The 16,592-nt window shown below is 40.2% G+C and overlaps 1 protein-coding gene across 8 annotated transcripts in view; it reads left to right on the top strand.

Annotated features, from left to right (window-relative positions):
* Positions 1 to 16,592, top strand: part of AKAP13 (A-kinase anchoring protein 13) — a 369,334-nt gene that overhangs the window by 95,110 nt on the left and 257,632 nt on the right. For all 8 annotated transcript variants that reach the window (XM_082618886.1, XM_082618888.1, XM_082618887.1 and 5 more), the window contains exon 2: positions 2,653 to 2,696. In XM_082618886.1, coding sequence (XP_082475012.1) covers positions 2,664 to 2,696 — 33 coding nt within the window. In that variant the 5' untranslated portion in view covers positions 2,653 to 2,663. The remainder of the gene's footprint in view (positions 1 to 2,652; positions 2,697 to 16,592) is intronic.

Below are 16,592 nucleotides of genomic sequence, written 5' to 3' on the forward strand. Positions count from 1 at the left end.
TTTTTCTCAATAGCACTCACTAATCACTATCTGAAAACCGTTTATTTTAATGCTTTATTTATCTGTGTTACTCCTAGGATAAGCTCTGTGAAGCTTCTGTACTCTCAGTGCCTTGAGTACGGTGCCTGGCACATGGGAGACGCCCAGTGACAGTTGAATCAACAAAGTTAAAGAGAGTCTGTATTCCTTGTAGAATGAGGGCTAGACGTAGGGCAAGTCAATTTGTGGCGTTAGATGGGGTTTGAATCTGGGTTCTCCCACCTCTTGATGTTGATATTAAATAATTTAATCATTAAAAGAACTCTTCCTTCCCAATGAAATGGGAGAGAATAATATCTTTTTATGGGGATTAAAAATTATATTGGATATAAAGCTCTATAAATGTTAGTCCTCGCTTTCCCTTGGTGTGTCAGCATTGAAGAAGCCTAAAGGCAATGTGAATTTACCAATTTGATGCTTCTGGGGTCATTACCTCGATGACTTTTGACAGATGTATTCTTTCAACGGCTGTGTTGCCAACACAACGATGACCTGTCCCTTTGACCAGTGTGAGTGGACAGACACTTTGTCATCCTTCTTTAATCCTCATATCAGAATAACTTGTATGGGTTTGGCTTTGAAATAAGTTTAGGCAAGTTCATGATTGCAGACAGTCCAGATGGCATCAGCCCTTAGAGCCAAGTGAGTTTCACCAGATCTTTCGTCAAATGCAGTGGGAACATCAGATAAGTTGATGTTTGTGGTCCTTATACAGGTCATTTTAGTTTTTTTGGCAAATCAAGAAGCATCAGAGGGCTGTTAAGTCACTAGTTAGTCTCTGTGGATTTCTCCAAACCTTATGGATTACAAAGTGTTAATTCCTGTTTTGGTTTTCACTGATATTTCTTCTGCTTGGGATGACAGGAACACTTCAGAAGTTAGTTAAGGCAAATTGGTTCATAAATTTATAGGTTCTTTTAGTCTTTTGTCCCAGGTAAGTCTGAATAGGACCTGGAAAGCTGATTAAAAGACCAGTGAGCACAGTGAGCTTAATTTTAAATTAAATGGATATTTAATGCATTGAGAAAATACTCAATCTTCAGTCTTTCTTTTTTTTTTTTTTAATCTATGCTTGCTATTTGCATCTGATGGGCAGGAAATCTCTATTTTTCTACTAAAAGCGTTGGTTATTGCTACATTTCTCAAGCTTGGTTTTCAGTGTGGATTTTTGCGGGTGATTTTTAGCACCTATGGGTACAAAACCATTAAATGAAGGCTGGCAGGAAGGAAAGAGTGCCCTGAGCTGGGAAGTCTCTTACAATGTGTGTGTGTGGCGGGTAGACCAGAGGATGAACAGGGCAGGCAGGGAGGTGGTCAGTCATTGCGGGGGCTCCCTGGCTGTGAGCATGTCTTCCAGCAGAACACAGTGAAACCCGTGGCCTGCTGGTTGGAGGTGATTGTGCTTAGGAGCCTGGTTATAGATTTTTTTTCCACAGGTGTGTGCTAACTGTATGTTTTGGGCAAGCCTTGATCCTCAGACACACACAGCCTGACCAAACTGGCAGATTTGTGAGAGTTTTAATATTGAGAGGATTCTGTTATTGGAGTTATGCACGGTTGCTAAGGCATTGCTTTTTATTCTAAAATTTGGTCTTGGATAACCTCCAGTTTATGCTGTTGGGACTTCAATTAATTGTTACGCTTTTGTGATCTGGTCTGGTATAATACCACATATGGGATTTTATCTTTTTTTGTATGTATGAATGACATTCCTGTACTGTTGTTTTTTATATTGCTGGATAATAATTTAATCCAGTCCCCTATCATGGGTAAGTCACTTAAAGTTGATTATAATGAAATCACTTGGGTCTGCTTCTCTGACTCTTGTGATGATGGAATCAGCTTATTCTCAAATTCATTGTATTTGGCAAAAGACCTGCCCTTCTGAAGTACACAATACTGGACGATGATCATTTTGGCTTAGAGGAAATCCTGGTCAAATTACCAAGTTAAACTTTTAAGAACATGCTATTCTCAATATTCACAAATGTATTATGTAATGCTGGAAGTCTCCTCTAAAGTTCTTCCTAAGATGTTTGTGAGAATTCATTTAGTGCAGGTAACCACAGGGAATCCAGCTATTAATTTTGAGGAAAGTGACAACTTCTAGCTGTTGGAGGCCAGCAGTAGCCCCCCTTCTCTGAGAGGAGGGTTGAGAGGAAGAGGGCTCTCTAGTGGTCTGCAGATCCCTTCTACCCTAAGCACCCCAGTGAGACTGGGGGGGATCCCTGGTTAGGTAGCATTATGTGAGTTTGGGGGATTATGTAAAAGTATAACTGCACACACGCTGTTCTTGCTTTGGTAACTGATTTTAATATCCTGTTGGTTTGTTGTTGAAACTTCTTGTATGACAGTGAAGCCTTTTGTCTTTATTTTTCAATCAGAAAATCTTTCTCCCCACTTGAAAAGATGGAATCGGGGCTATAAGGCATTCTGCAATCTTTGATCTTCTTGCCTCCCCAAACCTCTAAGGAAAGCCCGGCATCCAGTAATCTCAGACTTCTGATTGTGCTTTTGTAACCTTGCTTGACATCTAAGACTTTTGGAGGGTTTTAGATTTTTGACGATAACTTTTAATTTTATTCTCATTTATTTCTCCCTTTTCTGTTTCAGTGTCCTGGGTCATGAAACTTAATCCACAACAAGCTCCATTATATGTGAGTATATCGCAAGATTTCATTTTATACTTACTTTTGCTGTTTAATTCTTATAATAAACTCAAAAAATGCTCTCATGTGATTATCAGAGGAATTTTTAACCGTCTACACATGAATTTATTGGCATAATACACTTAAGAAATTTAGTAAATATTATATGATAATAATGCATGGTACTGAGCGGAGAACAAATAATGCCCGTAAGACTTGTGAGGTAGACTGATCGTGGTGATAAGATGCGTGTATAAAACAATTGCATTGCCCTGACAAACGATACTCCGGCTTATTTTTACGTACAGTGCATTTCTGTAAAAGTAGCTTCCTACTGCCATGGTCAGTTACCCTGTGCCACGACTAGGTGGCACTCTTTCATTGACAAAAGTGCTATTTACTTTAAGTATCTGGGTGAAAGCTGATGTATCATCTCCCTAAAGTGAGGGAATTATAAGATGAAATGGATAAATGAATGAATCGAGGCTGGAAAAACTAAATTCTAGGTGTGTGTGTTTGTTTTTTTTTAAAAAAAAACTGTTGTAAGAGTGAATTATCTGAATCAGAGTGGTGAAAAGTGCCTGTTTGGTGAGGAGCTGGCTTAGAGGTATGGATAGTTAGACTTGTGAGAGGCTGGAGGTTTTGGGGTTGGTATGGTCTGGAGACGTGAAAAAAACTTTTTTGATGGGGCAGGACTTCAGTCAGGTCTTGAAGATTAAGGATCATTTTGTTGGCTGAAAAATCCTCAGAATTTGTTCAAGACACAGACCAGATGGTAGAGGGATGAGTGGCAGTGAGCATGTTGTTCAGTGAGCGGGGAAGGATGGTAGTGGAAAGTCTGGCCCTGCTGAATTTGTGTTGGGGGTGATGGGAGATAAGTCTGAAGAGGTGGGTGACGCTTAGTTGTGAAAGCACACAAGAAGGCGCTCAGAGTTTATTTTGTGACCGCTGAGGAGCTTTTAATGGTGTTTAAACAGACTGTTCATTGTATGTATTTATTTTTAACCATGCCGTGTTAATAAAAGTCATATACCTTTCTATTATAGAGCATTCATGTGATCATGCTCCATAGTTTATCTCTATGCTAAATGTAACATACAAAGAAAAATATATGTGTCCTTAGAAGATATTTTATGTTCATATTTTCTTTCCAGACTACTTGGAGACAATTTATTATGTTCACCAGTGGGTTTGCACATGAATTGAATACCTTGGACTTAAGAAAACAACTTTATTTTTTGGTTTGTTTTTTAAAAAATATTTATATTTATTTATTCATTTGGTTGCGCCGGGTCTTAGTTGCGGCAGGTGGGCTTCTTAGTTGTGGCATGAGAACTCTCAGTTGTGGCATGCATGTGGGATCTAGTTCCCTGACCAGGGATCGAACCCAGGCATTGGGAGCGCGGAGACTTAACTTCTCACCGGAGAAGTCCCGAACAACTTTATTGAGATAAAATTCATACACCATAAAATCCACTAATTTATGGTTTTTAGTATATTCACAGTTGTGTTAACTTCAGAACATTTTTATCACCCCAAAAGAAACTCCGCACCCTTTAGCAGCCACTCATCAATTCCCCCTCCTCCAGCCCATGGCACCCACTATCTACTTTCTTTCTTTGTGGTTTTACCTGTTCTGGAAATTTCATATAAATGGAGTCATGCAGTACCTGGCCTTTTATCACTGGTTTCTTTCACTTAGCATCATGTATATAAGGTATATGTTAGAGTAAGTATAAGTACTTTGTTCCTTTTTATTGACAAATAATATTCCATTATATGGACCTACTGCATTTTATTTACCCACTCCTCAGCTGATGGGCATTTAGGCTGTTTCCGCTTTTTGGCTATTATGAATAATGCTGCTTTGAACAGCAATTTTTTTGGTAGTCATCCAATTTTATTCTTTCCCCATTGAATTTTCTGGGGCACCTTTGTTGAAAATCAGTTGATTATAAATGTAAGGAATTACTTCTGGACACTCAATTCTGTTCCTTTCATTTAGGTCATCCTTCATTAGGTCAGTTTCTTTCAGCAGTGATTTATATTGGTAGTTTTCAGTGTACATGCCTTTTATTTTTGTGAATTTTATTCCGAAGTATTTTATCCTTTTTGATGCTATTGTGAATGATATTTTCTTAATTTCATTTTTAGGTTGCTCATTGCTAGTATATAAATACAACTAATTTTTGTGCATTGATCTTTTAATCTACAACCTTGCTGAACTTGTTTATTAGCTAGTACTTTTTTAGTGGATTCCTTAGGATTTTCTGCATCCAAGATGATGAAAATAGTTTTTTCCCTTTCCAATCTTTTTATTTTATTTCTTTTTCTTGCCTAGTTGCCCTGAGTAGAACCTCCAATGCAGAGTTGAATAAAAGTGGCGAGAGCAGACATCCTTGTCTTGTTTTTGATCTTAAAGGGAAAGCATCTGGTCTTTCACCATTAAGATTAGTATGATGTTGCTAGCTGTGGGTTTTCGTAGATGCCTTTATCAGGTTGGGGAAGTTCCCTTCTGTTCCTAATTTGAGTATTTTTATCATGAAAAAGTGTTGGATTTTGTTGAATGTTTTCTCTATTGAGATGATTGTGTGGGTTTTTTCTTTCATTCCATTACTGAATTACATTGATTGATTTTTGAATGTTAAACCAACCTTGCATTCCTGGGATTAATCTCATTTGGTCATGGTGTATAATCCTTTTTGTGTGTTGCTAGATTTGGTTTGCTCGTATTTTGTTGAGGATTTTTGTGTCTTTGTATAAAAGATATATTCTGTAGTTTTCTTCTGATGTCTCTGTCTGCTTTTGGCCATTGAACGTGTTTGATCAGGGGGCTGATATAACTACGTAGTTGTGGTAGGCAGAATAATGGTTCCTCAAGTGAGTCTATGTCTTAATCCCCAGAACCTGTGAATGTTTATCTCACATGGCAAAAGGGACTTCACAGATTTCATTAAGCTGAGGATCTTGAAACTGGAGATTATCCTTTAATTATATGGGTAGCCCAGTGTAATCATAAAGATTCCTGTAAGTGAGAGAGGGAGTCAGAGAGAGATTTGTAGATGCCACGCCGCTGGCTTTGAAAAAGGAGGAAGGGTCCGTGAGCCAAGGAATGCCACCTTTAGAAGCTGGGAAAAGCCAGGGAACAGTTTTTCCTCAGAGCCTCTAGAAGGAACGCAGACATCTTTATTTTAGCCCCGTGAAAGTCATTCAGGCCTCTGGCCTTCAGAACTGTAAGATAATAAAATTTGTGTTCTTTTAAGCCTCTGAGTTTGTGGTAATTTGTTGTAACAACAATAGGAAGCTAATACAGTATTAGTTTGGGAAAATTAATTGGTGGTAGTGTGCTGGATAATTTAGAAGGAGAGAGTAGAGGCAGAGAGATCAGTTAGAAGTTTTCTGAACTTGCCATTATGGAATTTGAGAACTTTAGAGTTAATAGAGACTTCAGATAATATCTGCTTCAACCTCTCCGTTTTAGAGATGAGGAAATGAGTTCTGAAGATACTGTGATAAGGTCACACAGCTCATCGATGATGGTAAATTGTGATTTAAATCTATTTTCTGGGCTTAGTTATAGAAACCACTGTAAAGCTTATGAAGCTTAAAAAAGCTTCGCTCTGTTAGGGAAGCAAGGTTCTTAGACATCAGTTCTGGGGAATATACTTAATAAAGTAGTGCTTTATATATGATTTATGTGTTTAATGAAGTTGGGCAGGCTCTACTGGGGAAGACTATTTTAAATTTCAGATTTCAAATATGTCGATGAGCAGTAATACTTATTGAGGCAATTGGTTATCCCTTCTTAAAGAGTGAACAGGGTACTCCATTTTCAGTGAACTAAGCCAAGTCTCAGGGATTTACACTGTTTGGGTGAAGAAAAGTGTAGTAGTTTCCCCCTTATTCACGGTTTTGCTTTCTGTGGTTTCAGTTACCTGCAGTCACCATTGACTGATAATATTACATGGAAAATTCCAGAAATAAACAATTCATAAATTTTATTTTATTTATTTATTTTTGGCCATGCTATGCAGCATGCAGGATCTTAGTTCCCTAACCAGGGAACGAGCCTGTGCCCCCTGCAGTGGAAGTGTGGAGTCTTAAACCACTGGACCACCGGGGAAGTCCCACAATGCATAAATTTTAAATTGTGCACTGCTCCGAGTAGCATGGTGGAATCTCACACCATCCTGCTCTGTCCTGTAGGGGAAGTATTTAAATCATCCCTTTGTCCAGTGTGTCCTGCCTGCTAAACACTTAGTATCCGTCTGGGTTATCAGATCAACCGTCACAGTATCTCCGTGCTGTGTTCAAGTGACCCTTATTTTACTTAATAATGGCCCCAAAGCGCAAGAGTAGTGATGCTGGCAATTCAGATACGCCAAAGAGAAGCCATGAAGTGCTTCCTTAAGTGAAAAGGTGAAGGTTCTTGACTTAATAATGAAAGAAAAAAATTCGTTTGCTGAGGTTGCTGAGATCTATGGTAAGAATGAGTCTTCTATCCATGAAATTGTGAGGAAGGAAAAACAGATTCATCCTGATTTTGCTTTCACACTTCAAACTGCAAAAGTTACAGGCACAGTATGTGATAAGTTCTTTTGTTAAGATGGAAAAAGCATTAAATTTGTACAATAAGATATTCTGAGAGAGAGGGTGGGAGAGACCACATTCACATCACTTTTACAGTGTATAATGGTTATTGTTCTATTTTGTTATTAGTCATTGTTGTTCATCTCTTTACTGTGCCTGATTTACAAATTAAACTTTATCACAGGTGTGTGTGTATAGAAAAAAAAATATATATGGGTCAGTACTGTCCATGGTTTCAGGCATTCACTGGGGGTGAATGTACCCCCCTGAGGATGGGGGGACTACTGTAACTGTACAGGACAGTCCATTGGTAAGGGGGTCAGTTCTCTGCACCTAGAGAAAGAAGTACTAAGCAAAAGAATAGAGTGTGTTGAAGTTTTTCTTTTAGTTTATATTTGAGATATGCTAGGGGTACGTGTCATCAACAGAAGAGAGAAAACTGCTAGTTAATAAGGAAAAACACTGGATCCTGAGAAGAACTTTTACCTGAAAGTTAAGAAAAATAGGCTGGATTCCAAATATTCCAAATAATCATCTTAACCAGTCTTTGAATAAAAATGTGTCCACAATAAGCTGCAATAGTTAAAATGTAAGAAATGTCCCATACTGTACAGGTGGCAGTACTGTTGAGTGTTTAAATGAAGCTGTTGTAATGAGTTATTTTTGCGAACTGTTCACAGTGGAACACGTGGAACCTGGAACTTCGGCTGCCAGTAGCGTAACCTGGCTGTGCCTTGGTTTCCTCGCCTGTCAGCTCTGTGATTCCACAAGTACACCCTTTGTGTTAGGCAGGCTAGTTACATTACCAGGTCAGGTTTTTCCCTCAGCCTCTACAAAAATGTTGATTACTGCCAGGTGCATGTGTGAGAATCGTAGTTGCAGGACCTTTGGGTGGCGGTGGTAAAAACGTTGACAGCTTTCCTAGGGTCCTTCTGGGTGGGGAGGGCCTAGGTTGTTCAGTGGCGGTAAAAATGGAGAAGCGGTGGCAGATGCAAGAAATATTTAAAAGAAGCAGTAGGTCTAAGTACTTTATTAGATGGGGGAGTGAAAAAGAATGAATGATAGTTGATTGAGAACTTGAGTGTGAGTGACAGCTGATGCCATTGCCAGATGTGGAAAAGAAGGAAGGTGATGACTTTGTTCTTTAGACATGTTGAAGGGCATATTGATGTCCTGATTACAGCGGGAGATGTGGGCTTGGAGCTATGGAGTAAGAAAGTTGATTTTGAACTAGAGAGAGTTTGAGTCATCTTTAAGAAATTGGTACTTTTGACTCTGAGAATAGATGAGTTCTTTGAGTGGATAAGAGTGGATGGAATTAGGATAGTGGACTATGGCAGAGAAGGCAAAGTTGAATCAAGAGAGGAGGAAGGAGTTCCAGAAATCTGGGTTGCATGTGAGTCTTTGACTTTTTATTCCTGGAGTTCTTAAATTTCAATCACACACTAGTACTGGAAGTGAATTTTGAGCTGGAGCTGGGGAATTCTTTCATTCAGGTGCCCGCTTTGTGCAAACCCCTTTTTGGATGCTGGAAATTTAGCCATGAACAGAATGGAAGGGTCCCTGCTCTTACGGTACTTGTATTATAGTGAGGAGAAGGCAGATAATCATAAACAAGAAAACATCAGGAAGAACAGTTTAATGAAAGTAAATAAAACAATAGGATGTGATGTGATTGTGCCTGAGTAGAGGCTATTTTAGGCTGGGTGGTCGGGGAAGGCATCTGAGGGGCGGGCCAGTTAAGCTGAGACCTGAATGACCAGAAGAAGCCCGCCATGTGCAGATCCTGGCACAGTGTTCTAGCCCAAGGGAACAAGTGCAGAGCTCTAGAGTGAGGGCTAGGCTTGATATGTGTGGCGAACAGAAAAAATGGCTGCCGAGATTCAAGAGTGCAGAGGGGGCGGGGTGCGTCCTCTCCTAGATGAGGTTGGAGACTCAGGGAGGAGACAGGGAAAAGCCTGATCTTGAAGCACTTCACAGACCATTGGGTGACCTCCCTAGGGCCTGCCTTTCGTCACGTCTGAAGCCCAGCACAGCACCCACCTCTGAGTATACTCTGATCTTCAGAGGCTTCAGTGGCTCGGGGTCAGGTCAGGCCTCTTAGGGATATTGGATTAATCCTAATGTGGAGCTGTGGGCCCTGGGCAGACTGGATTCTCAGGCAGTTTAAGCATAGTATTTTGGACTACCCATCTGAGGAAAAATAGTTTTAGTACTCTGTAGTCATCTTTAAGATCCGTATTTTAGATGTAAATTGGATTTTCTTGAATGGAGGAACATTTTAAAGCAGATTTGGCTCTCATTTATTAAAGGACAGTGTAATTAAAATTTTCTGCTTAGTTTTTATATTCTTTCATGGTTGAATTGCTTCTGGGGAGAAAAAAATGTATTTTCAAAACTTGCTCTTAGTCCATTTGTGAACCTAAGTGAACGGTGCATGATAGGATTTCATAGTAGTCCTTTCATTTTCTGGTTTTCCGTGAATGCTTCACCTACTGGTGTAACCCTCATTTGCATCACCTGTAACCTTTCTGGATGACAACTCCTTAAAAACAAGAGTTCATGTTCGTATACTACCTCCTGGTTTAAAACGCACATTTGAATACATTATGTCATTTGGTTCTCACAGCAACCTTGTGAGGGTGGAGGAAGCTTCATTCTTACCCTCATAATACTTGAGGAAATAAGAGCTCAAGATGGTTCATTTAGTATATGCAAAAGTTAGGGCTTTACCCAGAAATCCTGACTCTCAAACCCATTGTCTGTCTTCTGTATACCAAGCTGACATGCACAGTTGCTGTCCGTAATTGTTACATAAAACACACAAATCTCATCCCACTTAATGTGATAGAGACTTGCACATATAAAGTCCTTTTTAAAATAAGTAACCCAAGTTTAGTCTTCCATTTCCCATGTTTTTAAATTTTTAAAATGTTTTATTTGAAATAAGTTCACATTTATAGAAAAGTTAGAAGAATGCAACTTCACCTCTACTTATCTTTTATTAACATTTAGGTGTGGCCTAAATGTGATTTGCTTATTATTTTCTGTGTTACATATATTTTTTGAACTGTTTGAAAGTTGCTTTTCCCAGGCATCATACCCTATTCTCCATAAATATTTCAGCATAGATTTCTTAAGAACTGGGACATTCTCTTTCAGAAACACAGTACAGTTAACAAAAACAGGAATTGTAACATTGATGTAATACTCTTATGTAATGTAAGTCCATATCCAAATTTCTCTGATCATCCCAATAATGTCCTTTATAGCATCCTCCTCCCCTCTTCTCTCCAGTTCAGGATTTAATCCAGGATTACACACTGTATTTATTTACAGTCTCTTTAATCTCTTAATCAGGAACAGTTCCTTTGCTTCTTTGTCTTTCATGATACCGACATTTTGGAAGAGTATAGGCCAGTTAGCCAGTTATTTTCTAGCACTTTGCTTCTTTTTGACAGAACAACTGCCTTTTAAAAGTTGCTCATTAAAAAAAATAAAGATGCTCATTTGTTTCCCAAGTTTCATTATTGATTAAGTTTACCTTGTGTGAGCCCTGAATAGTCAGTAATGTCATGTTTGTGATTAAAAGTATTGCTAACAAGGAAATAAATGTGACAACGATGTCTCTATTGTGCATATGTAACTTCCTTATAATTGTAAGGAGATATGTACAGCATCCCTGCAAAGTGTAGCCTAGAGTATCTGATTTTATTCCAGAGATGTATTCTGTGAAATAACTAACCTACCTAGTCATTTAGCGAATTGAAAAGGCATGCTAGACATAGTACCTATATCTCTTGAGTCCTGAACTATTATCTCTAGCCATTATGGGACTAATGGTCTGAGCCACTTGTTTACAGTAAACAACATGCAGCAAACCACGTGGCTGCTAATAATTTTTATGAACATAGTACATGTACCCTTTGGCTCTAGAGCCCTTCTCACTATCAAGATAAAAGCATAGACTTTTCCAGGGAACTCTACTTCACTTCGCTGTACAGTAGAAACTAACACAACATTGTAAAACAACCATACCCCAATGAAAAAAAAAAGCATACACTTTTCCCAGAAAGAATAGGGGATGGGGAATGCTATCAGGTGATAAAAGAAAAAGCCAGGCACATGAAGCAAAGGTTGGTATTTATAAAACAAAATAGGCCCTACCACCACCCCCACACACTAAGCACGAGGGGACCTAGCAACCTAGCAACTGGACATTAGCAACAGTAAATAAATCCTCCCCCAGACTAACAGCTGAAGGGGATGAAAGATTTTTAAACATCTGAAGGAGGAGCATGAAAGGGTCTTTGGATGCTTCTTATCTCAAGCCTCAGGCTAATTCTAGAAGAAATGTGGCCAGGCCAAACCTGAAGGTCTACAAGGCACAAGGAGACAATAGGGGTCAAGAATAAGTAGGCCCGGATTATTCCAGAGAAAGTCACTTCCTTTCTCCTCTCATCACTTTACTTTTCTGGAGAAAAAGTTGCGATGATGCACCCAAGTGATTGTCCCATAGTCAGCGCTCCGTGTGGGGATGCACTTTGTAGGAGAGGTCAGGACTGGAGAACAATTTGATGAGTCATAGGGATCATTGTGTTTTCGGGGTGGTTGAGCTCACTCTGCGGGAAGAGTGAAGAAACTGAGCTACAGAGAGATTGAGGGATTTGCCTGAAGTTTCATAGGGGTTGTGATAGATCTGGTCAGGTAGCAGGATCTGCAAATAATTAGCCCAGCCAGTGTGCAGGAGGCAGTGGCTTGAATTTAGGATTCAGAGCACACACACAGAGAAGTTGTGGTATAAGTCTGGTGGTAAGTGGGTAAGTCAGAGGAAAAAAGGTAGCTGTGGGAACGCCAAAGAAGAGAGGAATATTTGAAAAGATAGCATTGAACCCTATTTCAAAGTAGAACAGGTAAGGATTAGAATGTCTTTTGGGCTGTAGACACATTGGAGAGTAGTTTACAGTTATTAATTGAAATCCCTCTTCAGTAGAAAATAAGAGTAAAAATAAAATGTGGGTTGTAACTTTGGATGTAGGGAAGTCAGTAATAGCCATCCTGGTGAATTACTTGGTCAGATACTTATCTTCAGGAGGGTGGGTGGCTTTTTTAGCTCTGGACCAGTGAAGAGAAGGGAAGGTCAAGGCCCTTGAACGGTAAGTGAGGCATTTCTCTTGTAAAGTGCAGCTCCTGCAGGTCTTTGATGCTTTTCTGTATTAGAATAATGTCCCTAGTGGTTGCCAAAGTGTTCCAGTGGGCATTGGGCACTTTATGGTTAATGACACTCCAGAAAGGATGGTTGTGACTCTTAACACTGACTCAGAAGGTTTATATTGGACGCTGATGATTCACTAACTAAAATGACCATAAGGACACATTTAAAGAGGAAAAACTTGGGGTTCATTTCTCAGATCCTTCAATTATAAACTTGTTTTTTTTTGGTGTCCCCAAGATTTGTGGTCTGTTGAACACATCTCTAGGTCTCCCTCAGGAAAACCAAAAGGCATTTTTTTTTTACCTTACAAACTAAATACTTTTTTTTTTTTTTTTTTTTTTTTTGGCGGTACGCGGGCCTCTCACTGTTGTGGCCTCTCCCGTTGCGGAGTACAGACTCCAGACGAGCAGGCTCAGCGGCCATGGCTCACGGGCCCAGCCACTCCATGGCATGTGGGATCTTCCCGGACCGGGGCACGAACCCGTGTCCCCTGCATCGGCAGGCGGACTCTCAACCACTGCGCCACCAGGGAAGCCCACAAACTAAATACTTTTTTAGAAGCAGAGAGATAGATGTGAGGTATAAATTCTGTTCTAAGCGTGCTGCAAGGTTATGTATGGGATACTTATTACCTGCCATATGATTGGAATGAAACCCACATTTATTAGATTTTCAAGGGGAAGAGCCATTCTAATTGCAAAACAAATCTCTAGAACCCCAACAGATCTGGTTTATTATGTCCTTTCGCATTTCTCTTCTTCCTTAGCACTGAAGTGTTTGCCTGGAACATCCTGACAGTAGAAGAACATCATAGGAAGGTAGATCTTCGGCACTGGATTCCTTTCTTCATTTAAAATGAACAAAACAAAACAATATCCAGTGATTATAATTTCTATTAGAATAGGGTCTGTCTCTTAAGATGATGTTGCTCTCTGTTTTCTCAAGGAAGGGAGAGGTGGGTTAGGGTGCTGGTATTGGTTGAGAACTTCTTGGCAGGGTAAGGTGGGCACTTACACACATTCCCTCATTAATCTTCACAACAGACAAAAGATTTGGTCAGTATTTCCACTTTAGAGCCAGTGAAGTGAGGGTTCCAAGGGGTAACTGACTTGTCTGAGGTTGCAGCTATGGTGGACCTAGGGTTCAAATCCTGTGAATGATTCCCAAGCCCGTTTAAAAAAGGGAAATCAGAAGAGCCTTTCCATTTGACTCACATTTAGATCTTGAGAAAAACTTAGAGTGATTTCCTGCCATCACATTGGATTCTTGTTGACTCTGGACTTCTGTGTCCAGCCTCAGTGAAGAGGACTTTGTGCAGTGGATTAATATGCTGTGTGTGTGCTAATCAGAAGTGGCCTCAGAGCCCAAACAGTACCAGAAGATGAGAGTGCAAGTGGAGATGTGCTCAGAAAGAAGCGGGTTTAAAATGAGCAATTAAAACAGTTTATTCTTGCATAAGTATAGTTGGCATAAATAATCAAAGCTCTGAAGGGCTGCAGAATTTAAATTACCCCAGCTTTAATCTTCTCAGTTGCCGCCTTTTGGGGAAGAGGACCTATTTGGTAATAGCAACATTTTATCTCTTCCTGGGAAATGTGTTTCCATAGCAGGAGTTGAACTAATCTGGCTTTGCCTCTTGCTTGGCTATTACTGTGTCACATTTTTCTCTTACAAAGAGAGCTTTATCAGCCTTCTCATCTCTTAAATGAATTACCTGCCTTAGCCTTAACAATACATGTCTGATGGGTCAGCTCCAACATTTTGTAGCCTGGAGGCTCTTTCCAGCCAGATCTGAGGTCTGTGTTTAAATAATGACAACTTTGTCACTAGTGCCAGAAGAAATAAGGAAGTCAAGTGTTCCTTAATTTAGCTTTTGATGGTTTTACAGAGCAAGAGCTTCAGTTTCCTTCTGTTGGGACTTTTTAATCCATCTCCAGAAACATGCTTTGAAGTTAACAGATTTTGCATTTGCAGGTAGCATTTTCTTATTTTTCCTTGGCATTTTCAGAGCAGATGAAGATACATAGAGGTCAAAGCCTTTTCAGGGTCTGTGTACATGATGCCTTTACAATAACTTGGTGTTTCCCAAGCATCTGGATATGGGGCAGGGGGGCTGGAGTTAAATTTTCCATTTGGTTCTAGTGAAGAGAAGTCTTGCTGTCCAAAGAAGACCAAAATGTAGTACTCTGTACCCTTAGCTCATTCACCAAGTATTTGTGAAGCACCTGTTAGTGAATGGAGGACCTGGTCTTAGAGGAATCGATTCTTTCACCGGGGCTCAGATGCTTGAAGAATTAAATGACAGCACAAGCAGTACTTGTTCAGGTGCTTGGATGAGTTATACAGATGGTTACACAGTGACGGTTCATAGCAGGGAGAGGAATGAGATGTTGGCAGAAATGATAGCGAAGCCTTCGGGAAAGATGGGGGGGCTCTGTTAGCCTGGACAGATTTGGCTGTGGAGAAAGGGAAGAGCAGAGCGAGAGAAGGGAACACAGTCTATAGAAGTAAGGTATGGACATGGTGTTATCAGTGGTGGTGAGGGATCTGGCTTGACTGGAGAGGACAGTTCACATGGGAGAGTACGTGGAGATGAGATTGTATAGATCTACAGTATAGTAGTCACTAGCCCCTTGTAGCCATTTAAATTAATTTAAACGAAATAAAATTAAAAATTCAGTTCTTCCATTGCAGAGTGCTCAGTTGCCACATGTGGCTGGTGGCTACCATTTTGGACTGTGCAGATATAGAATATTTCCATCATTGCAGAAAATTTTCTTGGCCAGCACTGATGGAATATAGTATTTGTCAAGCAGGATAGAGAGCAACTGGAGGTCTTCTGATTAGGCAGATAGTAACATGATGAAAGTAGTACCCAAAGAGCATTGACTGAGAGGTGTGGAGAGCAGAGGAAGAGCAGTGAGGGACTATCAAGTGAGTAGGCCTATTCACCGTTACAGCGTGCTGAATGGATGTGAGGATGGATAAGCTATTCCGAAGAACAAATGGATTTTGTTGGGTAGAATGATTGAAAGCATCAAAGAGCCACAGATATGAACACCGAGGATTTTACCGTGAGAGGCAGAGGGAGAATGGTGTAGCACCAATGGGTGAGGGAGGAGCTGCCTCGACAGTCTGAGGGAGAACAGTTGTGTCTTTACAACAGCCTGTGGCGGAGGGGCTGGGGTGCGGTGGTGGTGGTGTTGGTAGTGAGGATTAAATGGTATAAGCATATTTCACAAATGATGGATAGAAACTTTAAATATATAGGTAGTTTTTAAGAGAGACCCATCTCCTTTATTTTGACAGTGCAAAAGTGTATAAACATATCGGGTGGCTTCCTCTTGCATCTCTGCACATGCTGTTGACAGCTCTTTCCCTTGTTTGCTTAGAAAGAGGAGGGGAACAACATTTACTGAGCACCTTCCACGTAGGGTGACTTATGTACATTTTCTCCTCAGCCTTGTGAGGCCCATATTATAGATGAAGGACAGTAGCTAGTAAGACGTGAAACCAGAGGTTTGAACTCAGAACTCTTGCCCTTTCTGTCTAGTCTCTCTGAGTAAGGATGGTTTCACTACCAGTCCCTCAAATTGCTACCACCCTCTCTTAACCTGGGAACTCGAGGCCTGATGCCTATATCACATTCTACATTTAGAGGTTGGCTTTAGCCCTGAATTCCACTTGCCATCGCTTTTTCAAATGTAAGATAGAGATCCTATAAACATTGTTTGCTCACAGCAATCATTGGTGTGAGGAGTTACCCGGACTGACTTTCAACTGAATTGTTCTTGAGCACTGGTTTTCAAAGTGTGGTCCCTAACCATCAGTGTGAACATCATTAGAAACTTGTTAAAAATGCAGATTTTCATGCCCAGCCCAGATCTACTGAATCAGAATGCTTGGGGTGGAGCCCTACAAGCTATTTTTAAATAAGCGCTCCAGATGATTCTGATGCACCCCAGTGTTTAAGCATGAACCAAGTGAACAAAAAGGATAGTTTTTAAAAGCCCCTTTCCTGTGAATTAAATTGGAGCCTCTTGGGTAGATTTAGATCTTCCAACATGGCTGATTCTTAACCCATCAGCAGTGGTTGACTG

Source organism: Mesoplodon mirus (assembly GCF_964341445.2).
Source record: "Mesoplodon mirus genome assembly, chromosome: 4".
Classification (NCBI taxonomy): Eukaryota; Metazoa; Chordata; class Mammalia; order Artiodactyla; family Ziphiidae; genus Mesoplodon; species Mesoplodon mirus.